Raw genomic sequence first — 18,113 nt, 5'->3', positions numbered from 1 at the left:
TCTCTGTTAAATAAATAAATAAAAGCTTTTAAGATAAATAAATAAATGTACAGATAAATGAATTACAGTAGAGCACACCCCCACAAAACAGCACGGAGGTCAAGAAACAGAACAGACCCAGCAGCCCAGGGTCACACACTCACCGCCCTTTCCAATCTGACTTCTATATCTGTCACTTCCTTGGCTTTTTATTTTTTTAAATATGCTGAGCGCCAAAGGATGCATTCCTATAGCTAATGCTTAGCCTTGCCTGTTTGTGGAGTTGGTATAAATGGAACTGTATAGCATGTATTCATTTGAGTCTGGTTTCTTTTCCTAAATATAGTTAATATTTTTTTTAAGATTTTATGTGTTTATTTGAGAGAGAGAGAGAGAGAGACAGAGCACAAGCAGAGGGGAGGAGGCAGAGGGAGAGAAAGAGACGCAGACTCTCCACTGAACAGGGAGCCCGACTCCGGGTTGGATCGCGGGACCCTGGGATCATGACCTGAGCCGAAGGCAGATGCTTACTTGACTGAGCCACCCCAGGGCCCCTATAGTTAATATTTTTAAGATTCACTCACGTTGCATGGAGCTGTGGTTGCTATATGACTCTTTTGTACTTGTTCTCTGGGGCCAAGACACAGCCATTTATCTAGGGCAGTGGCTCTCAAATTTCTAGTTTCTTAAAAATTATTGAGGGGGCACCTGGGTGGCTCAGTTGGTTAAACATCTGCCTTCATCTCAGGTCATGATCCCAGAGTCCTTGGATCGAGCCCCACATCTGGCTCCCTTCTTGATGGGAAGCTTGCTTCTCCCCCTGCCCACACTCCCTGCTTGTGCTCTCTCTCTTTCTCTGTCAAATAAATAAATAAATAAATAAAAGTATTGAGAGAAGGGAGTTGGGGAAAATTGGAAGAGAAGGTGAACCATGAGAGACTATGAACTCTGAAAAACAATCTGAGGGGTTTGAAGCAGCGGGGGGTGGGAGGTTGGGGGAACCAGGTGGTGGGTATTAGGGAGGGCACTGGTGTGGTGCAAAAACAATGAACACTGTTATGCTGAAAATATATAAATAAATAAATAAATAATTATTGAAGACCCAAAAGGATTTATAAAATATGGGTTCTATTAGTGGTCTGGAACTAGGTCATAGAGCTCAGGAGCGCCCGCGGTGTGTCTCTCGTCCCAATTCCACCTTCTGTAAAATCACATTGGGAGCTCAAAATCCTTCATGGTGGGAATATTTATACCACAGGATGGGCAAACCCAATAGATTAATGTAAATATGTTGATTTTTATGTATTGATTTTAAAAAATTCCACCTGTTGTGTGATATTGTTTGGTGTAAAGGAGGAAATCTAACCTCATATAGATATGTAGTTAGAAGGGAGAGAAACATTTTCATAGGCTTTGCAGCTAACTGTGCTATTCTTGGATGCTAAAGGAAAACTCAGTGAGTGGTAGTTTCTTGCTGGTTAGTTACCATGTGGAATCTGAAACTGTGCGGACACCCCTTTGAGCTCTGTTCCATTAAAATCCACTGACTGAGCTTGTGCTGTGAGTAGATCTAACAGTTTTTTGCCATTTGTAACATCATGGTGGTCATTTGGAATCCATGGGTATGCTGAAACTTGCGGATCTTCCAAATGTTGGCAGAGTATATGATGTTGTAAGAATCGCATCTGCTAATAACACCAGTGATCAGAAAAACACTTAAACATGAGGAAGTTGACCAGCTCACAGTGATGGATACAAGGTTTCCAAAATTCTAGTTTTAGTATGAAAGCTCAAAACTCTGTCATAGACAATAACTAATACCCACTGTTTTCCCTGAAGGGTCAGATGTACTTCATTCATTTTTAAGAAAATATCACCCAGATGTTCAGTTTGAATAATCACGGTTTGTCTAGCCATCATGTCTTCAAGTCAAAATGGTATTTGATTAAAAACAAAACAAAAAAAAAGCCCACATAATTCTGCTTACAACTTCAGTGCTCTCTTTCAAGAGAATATCATTCTTGGGTAGCAACAGTAGAGTTTTACACACACCTACCTTCTGTTTCATCACACAGCAGTTGGAAAGGTATCTTCTCAAAGGTCAAAGATTTAATAGAATTAGTGATTTGGGGGCACCTGGGTGGCTCAGTTATTAAGCGTCTGACTTTGGCTCAGGTCATGATCCCAAGGTCCTGGGATCGAGCCCCACATCGGGCTCCCTGCTCATCGGGAAACCTGCTTCTCCCCCTCCCACTCCCCCTGCTTGTGTTTCCTCTCACTGTTTCTCTCTCTGTCAAATAAATACATAAATCCTTTTAAAAATTAGGAACTTTTACTTCTTCATCAAGGACAACCTTAAGTGAAACTAACATCATCATCATTATCATCATCATCATTATGAATTATTTTATTGCAAGTGCGTAGTGGTGGAGAACATGACTGCCAGCACCGCTGGTCCCCTGCTTTGATTCCTGCATAGGTATTAGCTGGTTTACCCACGACTCCGTCTGCACTGTCAGTACCAACGTCGACATGGTGAAAGGGGCAAATGACCTCTCAGTATTACTAAGAAAATAGTTTAGCCCTTGTAGGTCCCCTGAAGGAAGCTTGAGGATCTCCAGGGATCTTGCTTGGAAACTTCTGCTCTAAGATATATACCTATAGCAAGGGAATTGCTGGGTCATAGGATATGTGGTCTTCAACATTGCTACATAGTGTCAAATATGTTGTGCAATTTATCAGTTTTTATTCCCCCCATCAGTATGTTTGTTTGTTTCCATTACTCCATACCTCTAGAGCTTTATCATCATTCTAAACAGAAACTCTGTACTCATTAAGCAATAGCTCCCCATTTCTACTTCCCCCAGGCCCTGGTAATCTCTGTTCTACTTTTCATCTCCATAAATTTTCCTTTTCCACGTACCTCATATAAATGAGAGCATAAGGGGGGGGTTTTGTTTGGTTTGGTTGGGTTGGGTTTGGTCTTGCTTATTTCACTTAGCCTAATGTTTTCAAGGCTCACCATGGTATAGTACTTGTCAGAATTTCATTCTGAATTTCTTTTTTGGACAAATAATGGCTGAATAATATTTATATATATAATATATATATTATATATCTATAGACCACACTGTGTTTATCCAATCATCTTTTGGACATTTGGATCATTTCCACCTTTTGGCTTTTGCAAATAGTGCTTCTATGACCATAGGTGTACAGATATCTGAGTTTTTCTCCTTCCAATCTTTGAAAATATCTAGGGCAGGAACTGGCAACACAAAACTCTTTTTCCCAGGGTTCATACCAGTTCACTTTCCCACCAGCAATCTGCAGGGGGTCCCATTTCTCCACATCTTTGCCAACCCTTGTTACATTTCATTTCTGTTAAAATAATATTATTATTGGGTGCCTGGGTGGCTCAGTTGGTTGGGCGACTGCCTTCGGCTCAGGTCATGATCCTGGAATCCCAGGATCGAGTCCCGTATCGGGCTCCTTGCTTGGCAGGGAGTCTGCTTCTCCCTCTGACCCTCCCCCTTCTCATACTCTCTCTCTCTCAAATAAATAAATAAAATCTTTTAAAAAAATATTATTATTTATAGGTATTTTTTGTTGATGCCATTTACTGGGTTAAAGAAATTTTTTTCTATACTAAAGAACTGGAAGTTTTTTCATAAATAAATGTTTAAGGTTTGCATCTCTTAAGATAATCACAGTTTCCCTCACTTAATACATTAATGTGATAAATTACATTGACTTTGTGATATTAACAAATTCTCCAATGTGAAATGGATCTTACAGTCTAGTATAAACTCAACTTGGTCATGATACATTATCCTTAGTATATACCGATGCATTCAATCTGCTAAATACTTTTTAGAAATATTTATATCCGTGAGCAAAATTTCACAACCTATAATGTTCACTTCCATTATCATTGTGGAATTTTATTACTAAGTCTCACAGAAAAAGCGTATCTGTTTTTTATATTCTCTATGCCAGTTTATGTTGGATTAATATCATTTCCCCTTAACATAAGAAAATCAAGGCATCTGGGTCAAGAGATTTACATTTTGTATCACTTCACTTCCATTATCATTGTGGAATTTTATTACTAAGTCTCACAGAAAAAGCGTATCTGTTTTTTATATTCTCTATGCCAGTTTATGTTGGATTAATATCATTTCCCCTTAACATAAGAAAATCAAGGCATCTGGGTCAAGAGATTTACATTTTGTATCTGTTTGCTTTGTTGGAAGGCTTCCATTTGGATTCAGTATTTTTTATGATAAAAACACATCAGATTTTCTCTATTTAGTTTGGTAAATTGTGCTTTTCTAGGAATTTACACATTGCATGTAAATTCTCAATTGTTGGGTCACTTTGGTGGCTCAGTGGGTTAAGCCTCTGCCTTTGACTCAGGTCATGATCCCAGGATCCTGGGATTGAGTCCCGCATCAGGTTCTCTGGTCATCTGGGAGTCTGCTTCCTCCTCTCTCTCTGCCTGCCTCTCTGCCTACTTGTGATCTCTGTCTGTCAAATAAATAAAATATTTAAGAAAATTAATTCTCAATTGTTTAGCATATACTGCATAACCTCCTCTCGTCATCTTCTTAATACCTCTAGGATCTGTACTAAAGTCCCTTTCTATTCCTGTTAGTCACTATTTCTGCTCTCCCTTTTCTTTATTGGTCTTACCAGATGCTTATCAATTTTCTTTTTTTTTTAAAGATTTTATTTATTTATTTGACAGACAGAGATCACAAGTAGGCAGAGAGGCAGACAGAGAGAGAGGAGGAAGCAGGCTCCCTGCTGAGCAGAGAGCCCAATGCGGGGCTTGTGGGATCATAACCTGAGCTGAAGGCAGAGGCTTTAATCCATTAAGCCACCCAGGTGCCCCATTTTTCTTAGTGTTTTCAAAGAGCCCCAACATGGCATTAACGATCATCTCTACTGTGTGATTATTTTACATTTTAGAAATTTTACCCTGAAGATATAAGATCGCATATAAAGATAAAATATATTGAAAACTAGAAATTACTTTTTAATGCTTAATCTTTCACTTACTTTAGGAAATTCTCAGCCACTCTGTTCAAATATTGTTTCTGCTTCATTTCTTTCCCCTTGTTTTCTGGGACACCAGTTACATACTGGTGACACCTTCTCACTGCGTCCTCAATGACTCTTGTCGGCTCCTCTGTGTTCTCTATCCTTTTGTCTCTTTGCGCTTGATTCTGAGTCATTTATTCTGACCTGCTTTCCAGCTCACATATCTTCTCTCTTCAAGGGTGCAGTCACCCAGGGGATTTTAGATCTGTTGCATTTTTCAGTTCTAAAATTTCTGTTCGAGGGGTGGCTGGGTGGTTCAGTCAATTAAGCTTCTGCCTTCAGCTCAGGTCATGATCCCATGGTCCTAGGATCAAGCCCCATGGCAGGGTCCCTGCTCAGTGGGACCTGAGCCCTGCCCCCTGCTTGTGCTTGCTCTCTTTCTCTCTCCCATGCTCTCTTTCTAATAAATGATAAAATCTTTTAAAAAAATAAATAGAATACAATTTCTGTGTGATTCATAGATACATCACATTTTATAGTTCCAAATTTTAAATTTTTCTACCTTTTGAATTTTAAAAAAATTAGTTATTTCAAAGAGACAGAATGTAGGGGGCAGGGAGGGAGAGAGAATCTCAAGCAGAATCCCTGCTGAGCACAAAGCCCAACACAGGGTTTGATCTCATGACCCCAAGATCATGACCTGTGCCGAAACCAAGAGCTGGATGCCCAACCAACTGAGCCACCTAGGCACCCTTCTACCTTTTGAACTTTTAAATTACCACTCTTTGCCTTCCAAATTTTTCAAATCTATAGGTTTCTAGATTATACTTATATATTTTAAATGTGTAGAGTATACTCATAGGCTATATACATATTTACCTCTTCTATTTATTCAGATTATATGAATAAATATATTGATACAGATTTCATCTCCTTGGACAGAATAAGCAGAACCATTCTACAGTATGCAACTCTTTTTTTTTTTAAATGTTTTTTATGTTTTATTTAATTTCCACAACCAACGTGGGGTTCAAACTCACAACCCCAAGATCAAAATCTCATATTCCTCCAGCTGAGCCAGCCAGGTGCCCTCTTTCTTTTTCTTTTTTCTTTTTTGCTGTTGTTTCTGTGACTTCTTTTTGCTAGCTCTTCTTTTCTCATGTACCTGGTACCTGAAAAATTATTTGCAAAAGTAATGTAGGTCTAAGATGATGTTATCCTTCTGCAGAGGTGACTGTCATTTGCTTCTCTAATCACCTGTTGACGCTAAAATTTAGGGATCACTTGCATCCAGTTTAGGGGCAGGCATCTTGGATCATTGTATGATCCCAATGCTGTGTGCTCAGCACTGTGTTAGAGGAATGACAGCATACTCTGCCAATTCACAGAAGGACCTAACCCTGCTTGGCTTTCCAGAGAAAGCAGAACCTAAGACGGGACCGGAGAGCTAGATCATGGATTGACTTCTGCCCTCCTCCTGGTCCAGCATGACCTAGAAACACTTCTTAAAGATGACCAAACTGCCTCGGGGCATTTTGCATGGAACAAAGTAGTAGGGGGTGGTAGACTTGGAACTCAGACTCACTTGGCTTGAGCTTCAAGATTGCCCAAGTCAACCTTGGTTTCCTAATCTAAAAATTGGGAATAAATACCATGAGGTGATGAGAATTCAATGAAATGTCACCGATAAAACACCTCACAAGATGTCTGTCACCTATAAGGGGTAGATAAATATTCAATCCCTTCTTCCCTTCAGGCCTAAACCAAGTTTATCTTAGGGACAAAATCCACTCCTTTCCCTACAGGAGAGGAGCATATTTGGGAAATTGGGAAATAGGAGGGCTTTTTCCTATGACTAGAAATGCTTTGAAACTGAACCCCAGCCACTGCCTTATCTGATTCAACTTTGTGCAGTAATTTGCAAGACAACCAGCTACAATATTGGGGTGGAGATAGCCAGGGAAAAGAGCAAGCCATGGCAACCATGGGAATGAGGAGACAGTCTGCTGGCTCTAGCATCATTTGTTTTCTTCTGTAGGAAGCATCAGTGTTGGAGGCAACAAACCAATAATGTTACAGCTTGCCCTGACCCCTCAACTGATCCTTGGAGAGTTTCATTTGAATGAAGGAACTTTCCTTTTAAAAATATGGCCATGCCATGCCAACTTGGTCCCACTCTACTAATTGTCAAGCCAATCCATTTTCTTTTTACCTTTGGGATTGATGGTTATGATCCAATGATTTCCCTCCCAGTTGAGATCTGCTGGGAAACAGGACAGTCATCTTGGGACCATCTACCATTTAAAATATTGCCAGTTAACAGTTCTCCTTGACCCCACCACAGAATCATGCATGCAGAAGCGGATGTGTGCAGACACATTCACTATGGATTTGTTGGTCTGTGAAAAACTAGAAAGAGACCAAATGTGTCCACTGCTTGGGAATGGCTAAGAACTGTAATATAGCCACAGTGGGGAATACTGTGTAGTAGCTAGAGAGAGTATGGTAAATCTATGTTGTTTACTAGGCTAGATTTCGAAGATATAGCATTGATTGAAAACACTCAAGTGTTACAACATGTACAGAATAATACCTTTTATGTACTAATATATGGCAAAGTCATTCCACAAAATATGGCTCCTATATTTTCCATGGATACACATCTGTGTATGTGAAAGTATAGAAATGGGCTTTAAAGGATTGGAAGACCACCCCCTGCCAACAAGGCAACAAGATAGAGTGAAGGAAGGGTGGTCCAAAAGGATGTTAGCCTTATCTCCAGTATTTGAAGGTTTTACTTAAAAAGACAATATCAGGGTCCCTGGGTGGGTCAGTTGGTTATTCATCTGATTCTTCATTTCAGGTCAGCTCATGATCTCAGGGCTGTGAGATCAAGCCCCACATATGGCTCCTTGCTCAGTGCAGACTCTGCTTGAGATTCTCTCTCTCTCTCTTCCCCTCCCCCATTCACACGCACTCTCTCTCTAAAATAAAAAAATAAATCTTTCAAAAAAATTAAAAATAAAAGGACAATATATTTGTGTATCACTTTTATAATTTACAATTAATGTTTTGAAGGTAGAATGGAAATATTGTGATTGTGAGCATGGTAAGCTGTAATATTATCCAAAAAAATATCTGCCACTTGGGGAGGATGATGCTTCTCTGTTGAGTCAATGTCAGGTGCGGCTGCATGACTTGCTCTGGTCAACGAAAGGTCAAAGGAAGCTTGGGGAGCCCATGTGTGATTTGCCATGGTCTTTTCTCCTCTGTCATGAGACTGGAGAACTTCTCACAGAGAGGCTTCTCCATCAGCCTGGTTTGCTGGAGCAGACAGATGTGGAGCAGAGCTCCAGCCAAGCTGAGAAGACCACGTAATGTATAATGTAAGCAAGAAATAGTCCAGTGCTGTCGTAAGCCATTAAGACTGTGGGGCTACTTGTCATTGCAGCAGAACCTAACCTAGACTGACTATAGTAGCCTAGGGATAACAGAGAGCAATAGGTCACTCTGGAGAAGAGGGTGCAGGCAGAGAGGAGACAAGGTTTGGGGTCAGAAAGGCAGGGAGGTCCTGGATGGGGGTGAGGAGTACCATGAGGAAGACAATGAAAGGGAAGTGGGGGGAAGAGCAGTAGAGACTGGTTTTGCCCATTTTTCCAACTTTGTCTTAGGACCTTGTCCTCAATTGCCATCTGACCAATGAGAACAATTTGGGATTCAACACATTTTCCTTTATCAGCTGGCCCTGGACTAACTGGCAGATCTTTTCAGGGGAGTCCTGGGAATTTACTGAGAAAACACTTGCACCATGTCAGGGCTTAATGGTACGCAGGTGTCCATCAACCTTGAGCTGGTGTTAGCTGGGCATCTCAGCTATAATGACCAATTCTAAAGTCACTCAGACTTTGAGAGAGCTGCAGTCAAACAGCAAAGGAAACCAGATGGGCAAAAAGTTACTTGGCTCCATCAACTGACTCAGATCAAACAGCAGCTGACACCTAGGTGGATGGCAAATGACTCAAATAAGGTCATGTGGCTCAGTCGTGTCCTTTAATTCTAAATGATGGAAAAGGAAAGGGCTAATGGGCCATGGGACATGGCAGAAAGGGGGTGTTGTCAGGTGGGTCAGAGGTTCAATCATAGCACCTGACCAACTATGTGGTCTTGAGCCTGACTGGAAAGAGATGGGAAATGAGCATTGTTATTAACAACTCTGGGCCTCTGTTTCCTCATCTGTAAAATGGGTTTAAGAATACCTACTTTGTAGAATTCATGTGATGAACAAATGAGTGTGTTGTGGGGGGGCAGTGCAGAGCTGGTGGATTAAATAAAAATATGCAGATCATGACCTGCTGAATGAAGAGACATGAGGCACCCACATGGGATAGGCAGACAGCTCCTTCCGCATCCCAGCTCCCACCCTGGGGAAGTGGAGACCCGGGGTCATTTCAATACGCTCACACAAAGGTAATAAACTCATGAGATTTATTGCTCACAGATCCCAGAAACGTATTGGGGGTGTGCAAGGAAATGAGGGAAGGGCAGTTCTCTGTCTCAGGTCTCAAGCAAACAGGAGAGAGAGCAGGGTAGCAAGTACCAGCTTCTGATAAGGTGGTTGAGGCAAAGGTCAATTACATCTTGTGGGCTTGACCCCCAAGTGGTTATTTTAAAAAGGTGCCCTGTGAAAAGTGAAGTGGGAACTTATGGCTGGAAATCCTAGGCTTGAGGTTCTTATCTGCATGTCCATGGGTGTGAGCAGGATTGCCAGGCTGCAAATTGCCTGGGTAGCAACTTGAAAGAGCTCTTTTCTCATCAGAGGGGGATGGAAATTTAAATCCAGAGGCTCTTCCAGTCCTGAAAATGCAACCAACACATCTCCTCTGGGCATGGTCCTCCAGTTGCTCCCACACTCCTCACCACCCCACAGTAGAAAAGCTAACCACCTAAGTTCCCACACGGTCAGCTCAGTCCCACTTACCTATGTCTAGAGGCAGGGTGAAACAATGAAGACCACACTCCAGGAGAGGAGCCTACCCAGACTCAACTGAGAGACCTAGTCTAGAAGAGACCATGCTCCTCAGATCCCATCCTGCCCAACAGCTGAGTGGTCACCAGACCAGTCCCTTTCAGTGAATGGTTCCTATCCTTCCAACAAAGACACCTGCTGGTCTTCTGCTGTGAATGAATCCAGAAGCCACGAAGTGGGATTCCTCTCTGCCCCATGTTTCAGCATAAACATTCAATGAAAGCAAGTCAAGGACATGCATGGGGGCCTCTGTGAAGTAGACTTGGATCTTGGCCTATAAAAGCTGTTAGCCAACCAGGGGCAGAGCTTCCTGAAGACCAGGTAGGACCACCCTGGGAATCTGGGCCTCTCTTTCATGGAAATGTCCTCAGGACAGGTGGTCAACTGACCTACTGGTCCTTGACATCTCTTGTCCCTTCCAAATACTCTGATTCAGGGTTCATTTAGCTTCTGTAGTAGTGTAAGCATTGATGTCCACCAACAGAGTAAGCATTGATATCTACAGTAGAGTAGTAAGCGTTGATTAGAGGAAAGTACTCCCTCCCTCCCTCACGCTCAGTCCAAGCCCCCAGTGGAACGGATCCCACCCTCCACCCCAAGGTTGACATGGAACGTAGTCCTGGTTGGTCAAAGCATTCCACTCTCTAGGTTGTGGCAACTAGACACACTACTCAGCAAGCCCACAGAGCCATTGAGTTACAGTGTGGTTTCTGCTGGGATGGCTGAGAATGAGGCACGGGACTCTGGAGAGTGTGAATATGGAGCTGCTCAGGGCCACCATATGCAGAGCGGAAGAGCACAGAATGGAAGAAAGAAGAGAAGGCAACTCACCAGCTTGTTTGAGTTCCTGGATCAAACGATACCTGATTTATCCCCAGAATTCATAGCTATCAATACATTGTTTCTCTGATTTAGGCAAATTTGAGCTGATTCTGTGTCTTAAAACGGAAACAGTTCTTGCAAAAACACATCTTCAGCCCCCTTTGGCTCCTTGACTCCAAGAGCTCCAGAGCTCCCCCATCAGGTGGCTCTGGGCTGTCTTCATCTGCCAGAGGTTCCAACCACTACTACGCAAAACCTATCCTGTCCTAACTCTTCCAGTCTAAAGAGTTGAAACTCTGAGTTCAGAGGCAGAGGAACAGAGGGGGAAACATCACTGTGTACCCAAAGAAGAAGGACAACAGGTTCTCCATCTCCACCCAGCAGTCTGGAACATCAGAACCACATCCTTTGAGCTAGATTTGAGAGCCCATGGGATTGCACAGGATGTGTCCAAGGCCAGCCAAGTGGACACTCCAGCTACCCACAGCCTAGACCAGCCTGAACTCTCCCTCAGGGAAGTCAGAGGCACCCTTCACATGATCATTCACTCTCAGATGACTGCTGCTGATCATCAGCTCATGTTTTCCCAATGGTGAACAGGAAGAGAGCGCCACCCTCCCCCCAAACCTGTCTCTCCTACTGCTCTCCCTCCAGACATCAGAAGCATGCATTCTACATTTCTGGAACCTGAAGCAAGAAGGACATGGCAACCTCGACCCAGCCCCACTCAACATCACCTCCATCACAACAGAGAGCCCTGCTGGGGAACCAGATGGTGGTGGAATGCATTAGTCTTGGAAGGAAAAATGGTCACAACCCCTTTAGAAAATGAACCATGGCGTCCAGAATCCTTGTAGAGCAGGGAAAGTGCAAACAGCCCATATCTAAGGTACTAAGCACCCCATGGAAACCATCCTCCATGTGGTGCCAAGTCACTGGGACCCCCAGGTCCTCCAGCCGCTTCTTATACAACAGCGAGTCATCCCGGAGAAGGTCAAACTCACAGCTCACAATGAACGTTTCGGGGAGCTGGGACACGACTTCATCTTCTGCAATCAGGGGTGAGTTCATGAAATCCAGCGCGAGGCTTGTCTCCAGATAGGCAGCCTCATTCAAGGGCACAGAGGTTGGCTGGTAGGTTCCCTTCTTAAACCTCTCTGGGATATTTTCTGTACCCAACCACTTTCTATACTTTTCCCAGAATTCAGCAGGCAAATGGGCGCCTTTCAGGACCGTGCTTTTCCAGGAGGGGTTGATGTCCAGGAAAGTGCTCCAACAGTAGAAGACAAAGTCTTGGCTGGCCATGGGGACATTCTTGTTCTGCTGATGGGAGGGGAACTGGAAGTGCACAGCCTGGAGACTGGCGTAGATCAGCATCTGAGCACGGATCTTGGGGAGATCTGGACAGCCCAGAAACCTTTGACAGATTGCTGTTGCCATCCCCCCTCCCACACTGTCCCCACAGAGCACGACCCGACCTGGGTCCACGCCGTACATGTTCAGGGACTTTAGGAAGTGGGTCGTAGCTGCAGTGCAGTCTCTTAGCGCCACAGGGAACTTATGGTGGGGCAACTTGCGGTATCTAGAAAAGAATCAAGGAACACGGTTTACACCCAGCTCCCTAGCAAAACCAAACCTGTATCTAGCATCCTTTAGGCCAAATTTCTTTCCATTAAGTTCTCTTTCTGAAGCCCGAGCAGGTGAAGTGAAGGTATGTGGCTTGAAAGACGTGATGGACATGCAGTCCACCGTGTCTGGCGTATCGGCTCGGTGAGTGGTGGCTGCTATTCCTTCTGTCTCAGTGTCCCTTTGGGCACAAGAGCCCTCAACAATTGAGCAATTACCAACACAAACCCCTTCTTTCTGTACCAACCTGCTGGTGCATCCTTGACTCACACTTGTCCCCTCATCTTGTGTTCCTTTATGAGCATCTCCAGATTTGCCTGGGTTTCTATTCTAACGAATCCTGCCAAGCTCACCTTGGCAGGTGAGCTGAGACCAGCAGTTAACCTGTGGGTCTCCTCCAGGTCAGCCGTGTCCTCTCTGGGCCATTCCTGCCCAGCAGCTGAGCCACACGAGTCCCTGGTCTCCATGCTCAGGTTGCTGTCATGCAAGCACACCTGCCCAGCATGCTAGACCTCCCCATTTTTCAAGAGATTCCAGAAATCTGGGTGTTCTGAGAAATGTTACCACTTCAAACGTTAAAAATATACAACTCTTCTATGGGATCAACGAATTTTTGCCAACCGTTTCCATTCCGATGCCTCCTATTTTTAAGCTGTCCTGAGTTCAGGCTAGGACAGCAATGTTTCAACTCTAAAACCTTATCTTCCTTGGATTCATAAACTAATTTTCTTGTAGAGAGTTGCTGGTATTATAGACCGGCGACGTCTTTGTTCAGCATGACCAGAGCTATAAGGAGTATTGTGGCCAACGGCTGAATCGAGAATTCCCCAAGGCAGAATATATCTCACAGTTGAGAATTATAAAATGACTGATTTCTCTGGATTTCCCCTTCTTCATCCAGGACCGATTTTTCACTCTCAGTCAACCAGTTGTGCTGCAAGGAAGCTGGGAAATTTTTTCTTGCTAAGACCCCAGCAAATGGCATTTCTTTATGGCTCGTGCATTTAAACAAAGCTGCAGGAAAGATTAGTCAGGAGAAACCACGGCGCTCCCGTGGGATGTTGTGTCAGGCGGTGGGGGCGGGAGGTCTCGCCTGCCCCATGTCCACCAAGCCCTCTTTGAGGTTCCAAACTAGGAGGTCGACTCTCCAAGATCAGGTAGGAGAGAGTGGCTTTTTAATCCTTCTCAGTTCCTGTGACAGATCTCACCCGGGTGAACCCCTCCCCCCGCTCACTTCGGGAGTGCTTGGGAATGCCATGGCAATGTCTGCCCTCATCTGGTTTACCACGTGGGGCACCGTGGCATTGCATGGAAGGAGGTGCTGAGTGTCTGGAACATGCCGGGCTCTTCGGCCCAGTGAAGCACGTTCCACCCAACGGGGCTCATGTGCACAAAGCTCTGCACCTGATCTGCTCGACAAAGACCCCTCCCCACACAGCTTCCAGGTGACAGCCTGCACGGCATGCCGGAGGGCCGCCCTCAGGAAGGAGTGCCGCTCTCTGCCTCTCTCTCTCTGTCTCTTTTGTTTCCTCCGCTCAGGGTTGCTCACAGCCCATCCCGTGCCCCAGTGTCCTGGAATCCCAGCATCTTTTGTCTCCCTGCCTCCCACGCCACCACCCAGCACCACCTCCACATTCCCGTGCTCACCCAACTGCGAGAACCACCGAGTCACTTTCCTTGGACAAACGACAGCATATGGCATAGTGGGTTCCTAGAAAATAAAAGGTTTTTAACATTCACTAGGACGGTTAGTGGCTTCCGTTGGCAGCCCTCACCACGGGCTGCCCCTTCTCTCTGACAACCACCAGGGACAGAGAGTTGGGGTTGATCCTAATGGGACTTTGCAGACTTTCTTCCAGCTGCGGAGAAGCCTTCCTCCTCCACTTGCTAGAATTTCTCCTTGGACGTCCTGTCTGAACAACTTCCTCTAAGATCCCCTCTTTCCCCGTGGATTCTGCAATTCATTCAAAACATCTGAGATGCTGGGGCACCTGGGTGGCTCAGTGGGTTAAAGCCTCTGCCAGGGTCCTGGGATTGAGCCCCACATCGGGCTCTCTGCTCAGTGGGGAGCCTGCTTCCTCCTCTCTCTCTGCCTGCCTCTCTGCCTACTTGTGATCTCTGTCTGTCAAATAAGTAGATAAAATGTTTTTTAAAAAAAAGTTTAAAAAAATGGGCACAGTGATAACAACAGGGCTGTGCGGGGGTTAATGAGATGACGCGCATGAAGGGTCTCTACAGTGCCTGCCGTGTAAATATTAATTACTAATAATATTATTTAATATCCATTGACTGTTAATGCCATTCATTATGCAGACAGAACCCAAACCACGGCTCCAGAAATCCCTTATTTTCTCGAGGCTACTACCACTGTGGGCTTCTGTCTTTCCACAGTTTAGAAGGCAGGGCTGAAACCAAATAAAATTGTTTTTCCCCTTAAATTCTTGGGGCACCTGTGTGGGGGAGGTTAAGATAATAAAACTGTCTCATTTTGAGGTTTTTTTCCTCTTATTAACTCTCCTCAAATTTTTGATTCTCCTGTCTGTACCGGAATTTGTCTCAGGAAATATCTGGCCCAAAACAAAAGATTGTGTCTCTGGGTTTTTTGTTTGTTTGTTTGTTTTTTCACTTTAAAAAAAACTCCTTATTTCCAACTAAATAGAGGTGGTAGTTGTAGAACATTGTTAGTGTAGTAAATGCCACTGAATTGTACAGTTGAAAGCAGCTAATTTGGGGCGCCTGGATGGCTCAGTGGGGTTAAGCATCTGCCTTTGGCTCAGATCACAATCCCAGGGTCCTGGGATCAAGTCCTGAATCAGGATCTCCGCTGAGCAGGGAGTCTGCTCGTCACTCTGCCTCTGCCCCTCCCCCTCCCCTGCTTGTGCTCTATCAAATAAATTAATAAGATCTTAACAATTAAAGTGGGTAATTTTATGTTGTGTGAATTTCCTGTATATACATATATATACATAGATTATACAAATAAATACATAAATATGTATGTGTGTGTATGTGTGTATATATATTCCCCCCCCCCGTATTTGGGTCTCCTCACTTCCAGAAAGAGATCCAAACATTCCATATCTTTGCTGCCAGCCCGATCTGGGCCCCACTACCTCTCTGGCCGTGCTCTGTCCTGTAGCAGCTTACAGATTGGACTCCAGGACAGTGATGGGAGAGCCCCGTCTTGCTGGAAGGCAGGTGCCCCCCCACTCTGCTCTGAGACTTTCCCACTACAGATGGGGATCTGAGCGAAGGACTCTTACTCAGGCTCCCCATGACTGCCCCACCGCCGTGGTAGAACACGATGCCAGGCCTGAGGGTGCAGGAGGACACCTTGGGCTGGTACAGCTTCACAGGGATCGTCCCGTAGTAGAGATCTGTGACCATGACATCTGGATCCTCCTTGAGTGGCACTAGATCATGCACGAAACGGACAAACCGAGGCATAGAGCAGATTCTCAGTTTCTCAAAAATCATCCCCTGTTGGTGAGAGAAGAGGAAATGAGGTGGGAAGGGTTTCCGCTCACACAGTGGAGTCCTGCCACTGCCCGTGGCCCCCAGCAGGGTGGCTCGAGGGCAGGCTGAGTCACAGTCCTGCTCTACCGCATGTGCCCCATGACCCTGCTGTAGATCCAGCCCACCTTGGTCCACCCACACTGCCCCTTCCTCCTCTCTCCCCAGGCACCTGATACCCAGCCTCATAAACCAGGCTTCTGGCCACCCCACGAGGTCCCTCTAACCCAGAACACTCACCCCCCATGGCCTGGACATGACCTCTCATCCCAAAGATGCCGTTCCAGACTAGCCTAGCCAACATGGCCATTCCAAGCATTAGTTGCTATTAGGACCTGATAATGACATTGTGGTTATGTTTTTTAAAAGGTGGGGGGTAAAGATACAAATTTAGTGATCCAAAGGGGCACCTACACCCTGATGTTTATAACAGCAATGTCCACAATAGCCAAACGGTAGGAAGAGCCCAGATGTCCATTGACAGGTGAATGGATAAAGAAGATGTGGTCCATATACACAATGGAATACTATGCAGCCATCAAAAAATGAAATCTTGCCATTTGCAACCACATGGCAACCACAACTAGAGGGTATTATGCTGAGCAAAATAAGTCTGTCTGAGAATTATCAAACAATCTCACTCACATGCAAAATTTAAGAAACAAAACAGAGGATCATAGGGAAAGGGAGAAAAAAAAAAAACAAGACGAAATCAGAGAGGAAGACAAACCATAAGAGACTCTTAATCATAGGAAACAAACTGAGTGTTGCTGGTGAGGGGGGATGGGGTAACAGGGTGACATTAAGCAGGGCACTGGGTACGATATAAGACTGATGAATCATGGACCTCTATCTCTGAAATTGATAATACACTATATGGCCAATAATCGAACTTACATTTTTAAAAGGATACAAAGTAAAATAATAAAATAAAAATAAATGAAAGGTCAGGGGTTCTTGTCTTTTAGAGATACCTACTGAAGCTTTTTGGATAAATATAATACCCAAGATCTGCTTCCTAGGAAACAGGAAGTGGGAAAAGTTAGGGTCACGGGTGCAACCAGGTTGGCCGGGAGTCAGCTGTCAGGGCCGGGGGGCTGGGGTGAGGGACCATCTTTATGGTATTCTGTCTCCTATGTCTGGGAGTCAAAGTAAACAAAGTAAGCTCTTCCCTGGGCACACTCTTTCGAGCGGCTCTGCCCCAAGGTCCTTTTGGCTTTCGGTGATGCCTGTGGACCTTGAGACAGAACATTTCCAACACATAAAGTAAAACACACGGGATTACCAAGGAAACCAATTTCTTTTCAATTATAGTTATCAAAACAGGGAGGTGCATGGGCCAAGTAATAATGCACGTGTTTCTTTATTACCACACCAAGTAGCAAGACCTACTGGCTGGATTAACACTATCATAACTTCAGAGAAACAAGGCCCGCACACAGGTTTTTGCAATGTCTGCAAGAAATGTCATCTTCTCTGAAAACAGCTGGCATGCGCCTTGGTGACAAACCCCGGGTTCTGCTGTCACAACTGTGGTTTGTCCTCTTCATTCCTAATGGAAGGAAATACCACTTTTCCTTTAGAGGCGAGGGGAAATGGAGTGGGTTTTCCCTTCCTCCAAATTCAGGGACTCTGCCTTCTGTCGCTGTTGCAGATTCAGGGAACCCCGGACTTAGAAGCCCTGTGGTTCCCTCCTGCCCTGTTCCACTTTCTTCGTATCACTTGTCACTGCATAAAACAATTAATTTCTAGTGAGTTTGCTTGTTTCTCACTGTCTCCCCATGGACATTTCCGTGACAGTTTGAGCATCCTGAAGGCAGAGGCTCTCTGAGACTTCCTTTCTCTCTCCCATCAGTGATCCCAGAGCTAGGAAATGGTGGGTGACACAGAAGAGTCACAAGACACCTCTTTGTAGAAAAAAAAAAAATCAGCAAATAGCAGTAAGGCAGTAAGGCTAATACTTAATGAGGGTTTCCTCTGCCCCAGGCATCATCAGCCGCACTCAGGATGGCTTACCTCCTGAGAGCCCATGCTCCAAAGTCTAGACTGTTATTCCCCCTCTTTTGCAGATGAGGAAAAGGAGTCACCATATTTGGGAACC

General features: G+C 44.6%; 1 protein-coding gene across 2 annotated transcripts in view; it reads right to left on the bottom strand.

The window, feature by feature from the left end:
- Positions 1 to 10,845: 10,845 nt before the first annotated feature.
- Positions 10,846 to 18,113, bottom strand: part of AADACL3 (arylacetamide deacetylase like 3) — a 58,507-nt gene continuing 51,239 nt past the window's right edge. For both annotated transcript variants that reach the window (XM_082685403.1, XM_082685402.1), the window contains 3 exons: positions 15,763 to 15,979; positions 14,147 to 14,210; positions 10,846 to 12,455 (listed from right to left, as the gene is read on the bottom strand). In XM_082685403.1, the coding sequence (XP_082541529.1) occupies positions 11,684 to 12,455; positions 14,147 to 14,210; positions 15,763 to 15,976 (1,050 nt within the window). In that variant the 5' untranslated portion in view covers positions 15,977 to 15,979 and the 3' untranslated portion in view covers positions 10,846 to 11,683. The remainder of the gene's footprint in view (positions 12,456 to 14,146; positions 14,211 to 15,762; positions 15,980 to 18,113) is intronic.

The sequence above is a fragment of the Mustela nivalis genome (genome assembly GCF_964662115.1).
Source record: "Mustela nivalis genome assembly, chromosome: 10".
In the NCBI taxonomy this organism is placed as follows: Eukaryota; Metazoa; Chordata; class Mammalia; order Carnivora; family Mustelidae; genus Mustela; species Mustela nivalis.
The sequence above is the reverse complement of the archived record's forward strand: the minus strand, read 5'-3'. Positions and strand labels throughout refer to the sequence as shown.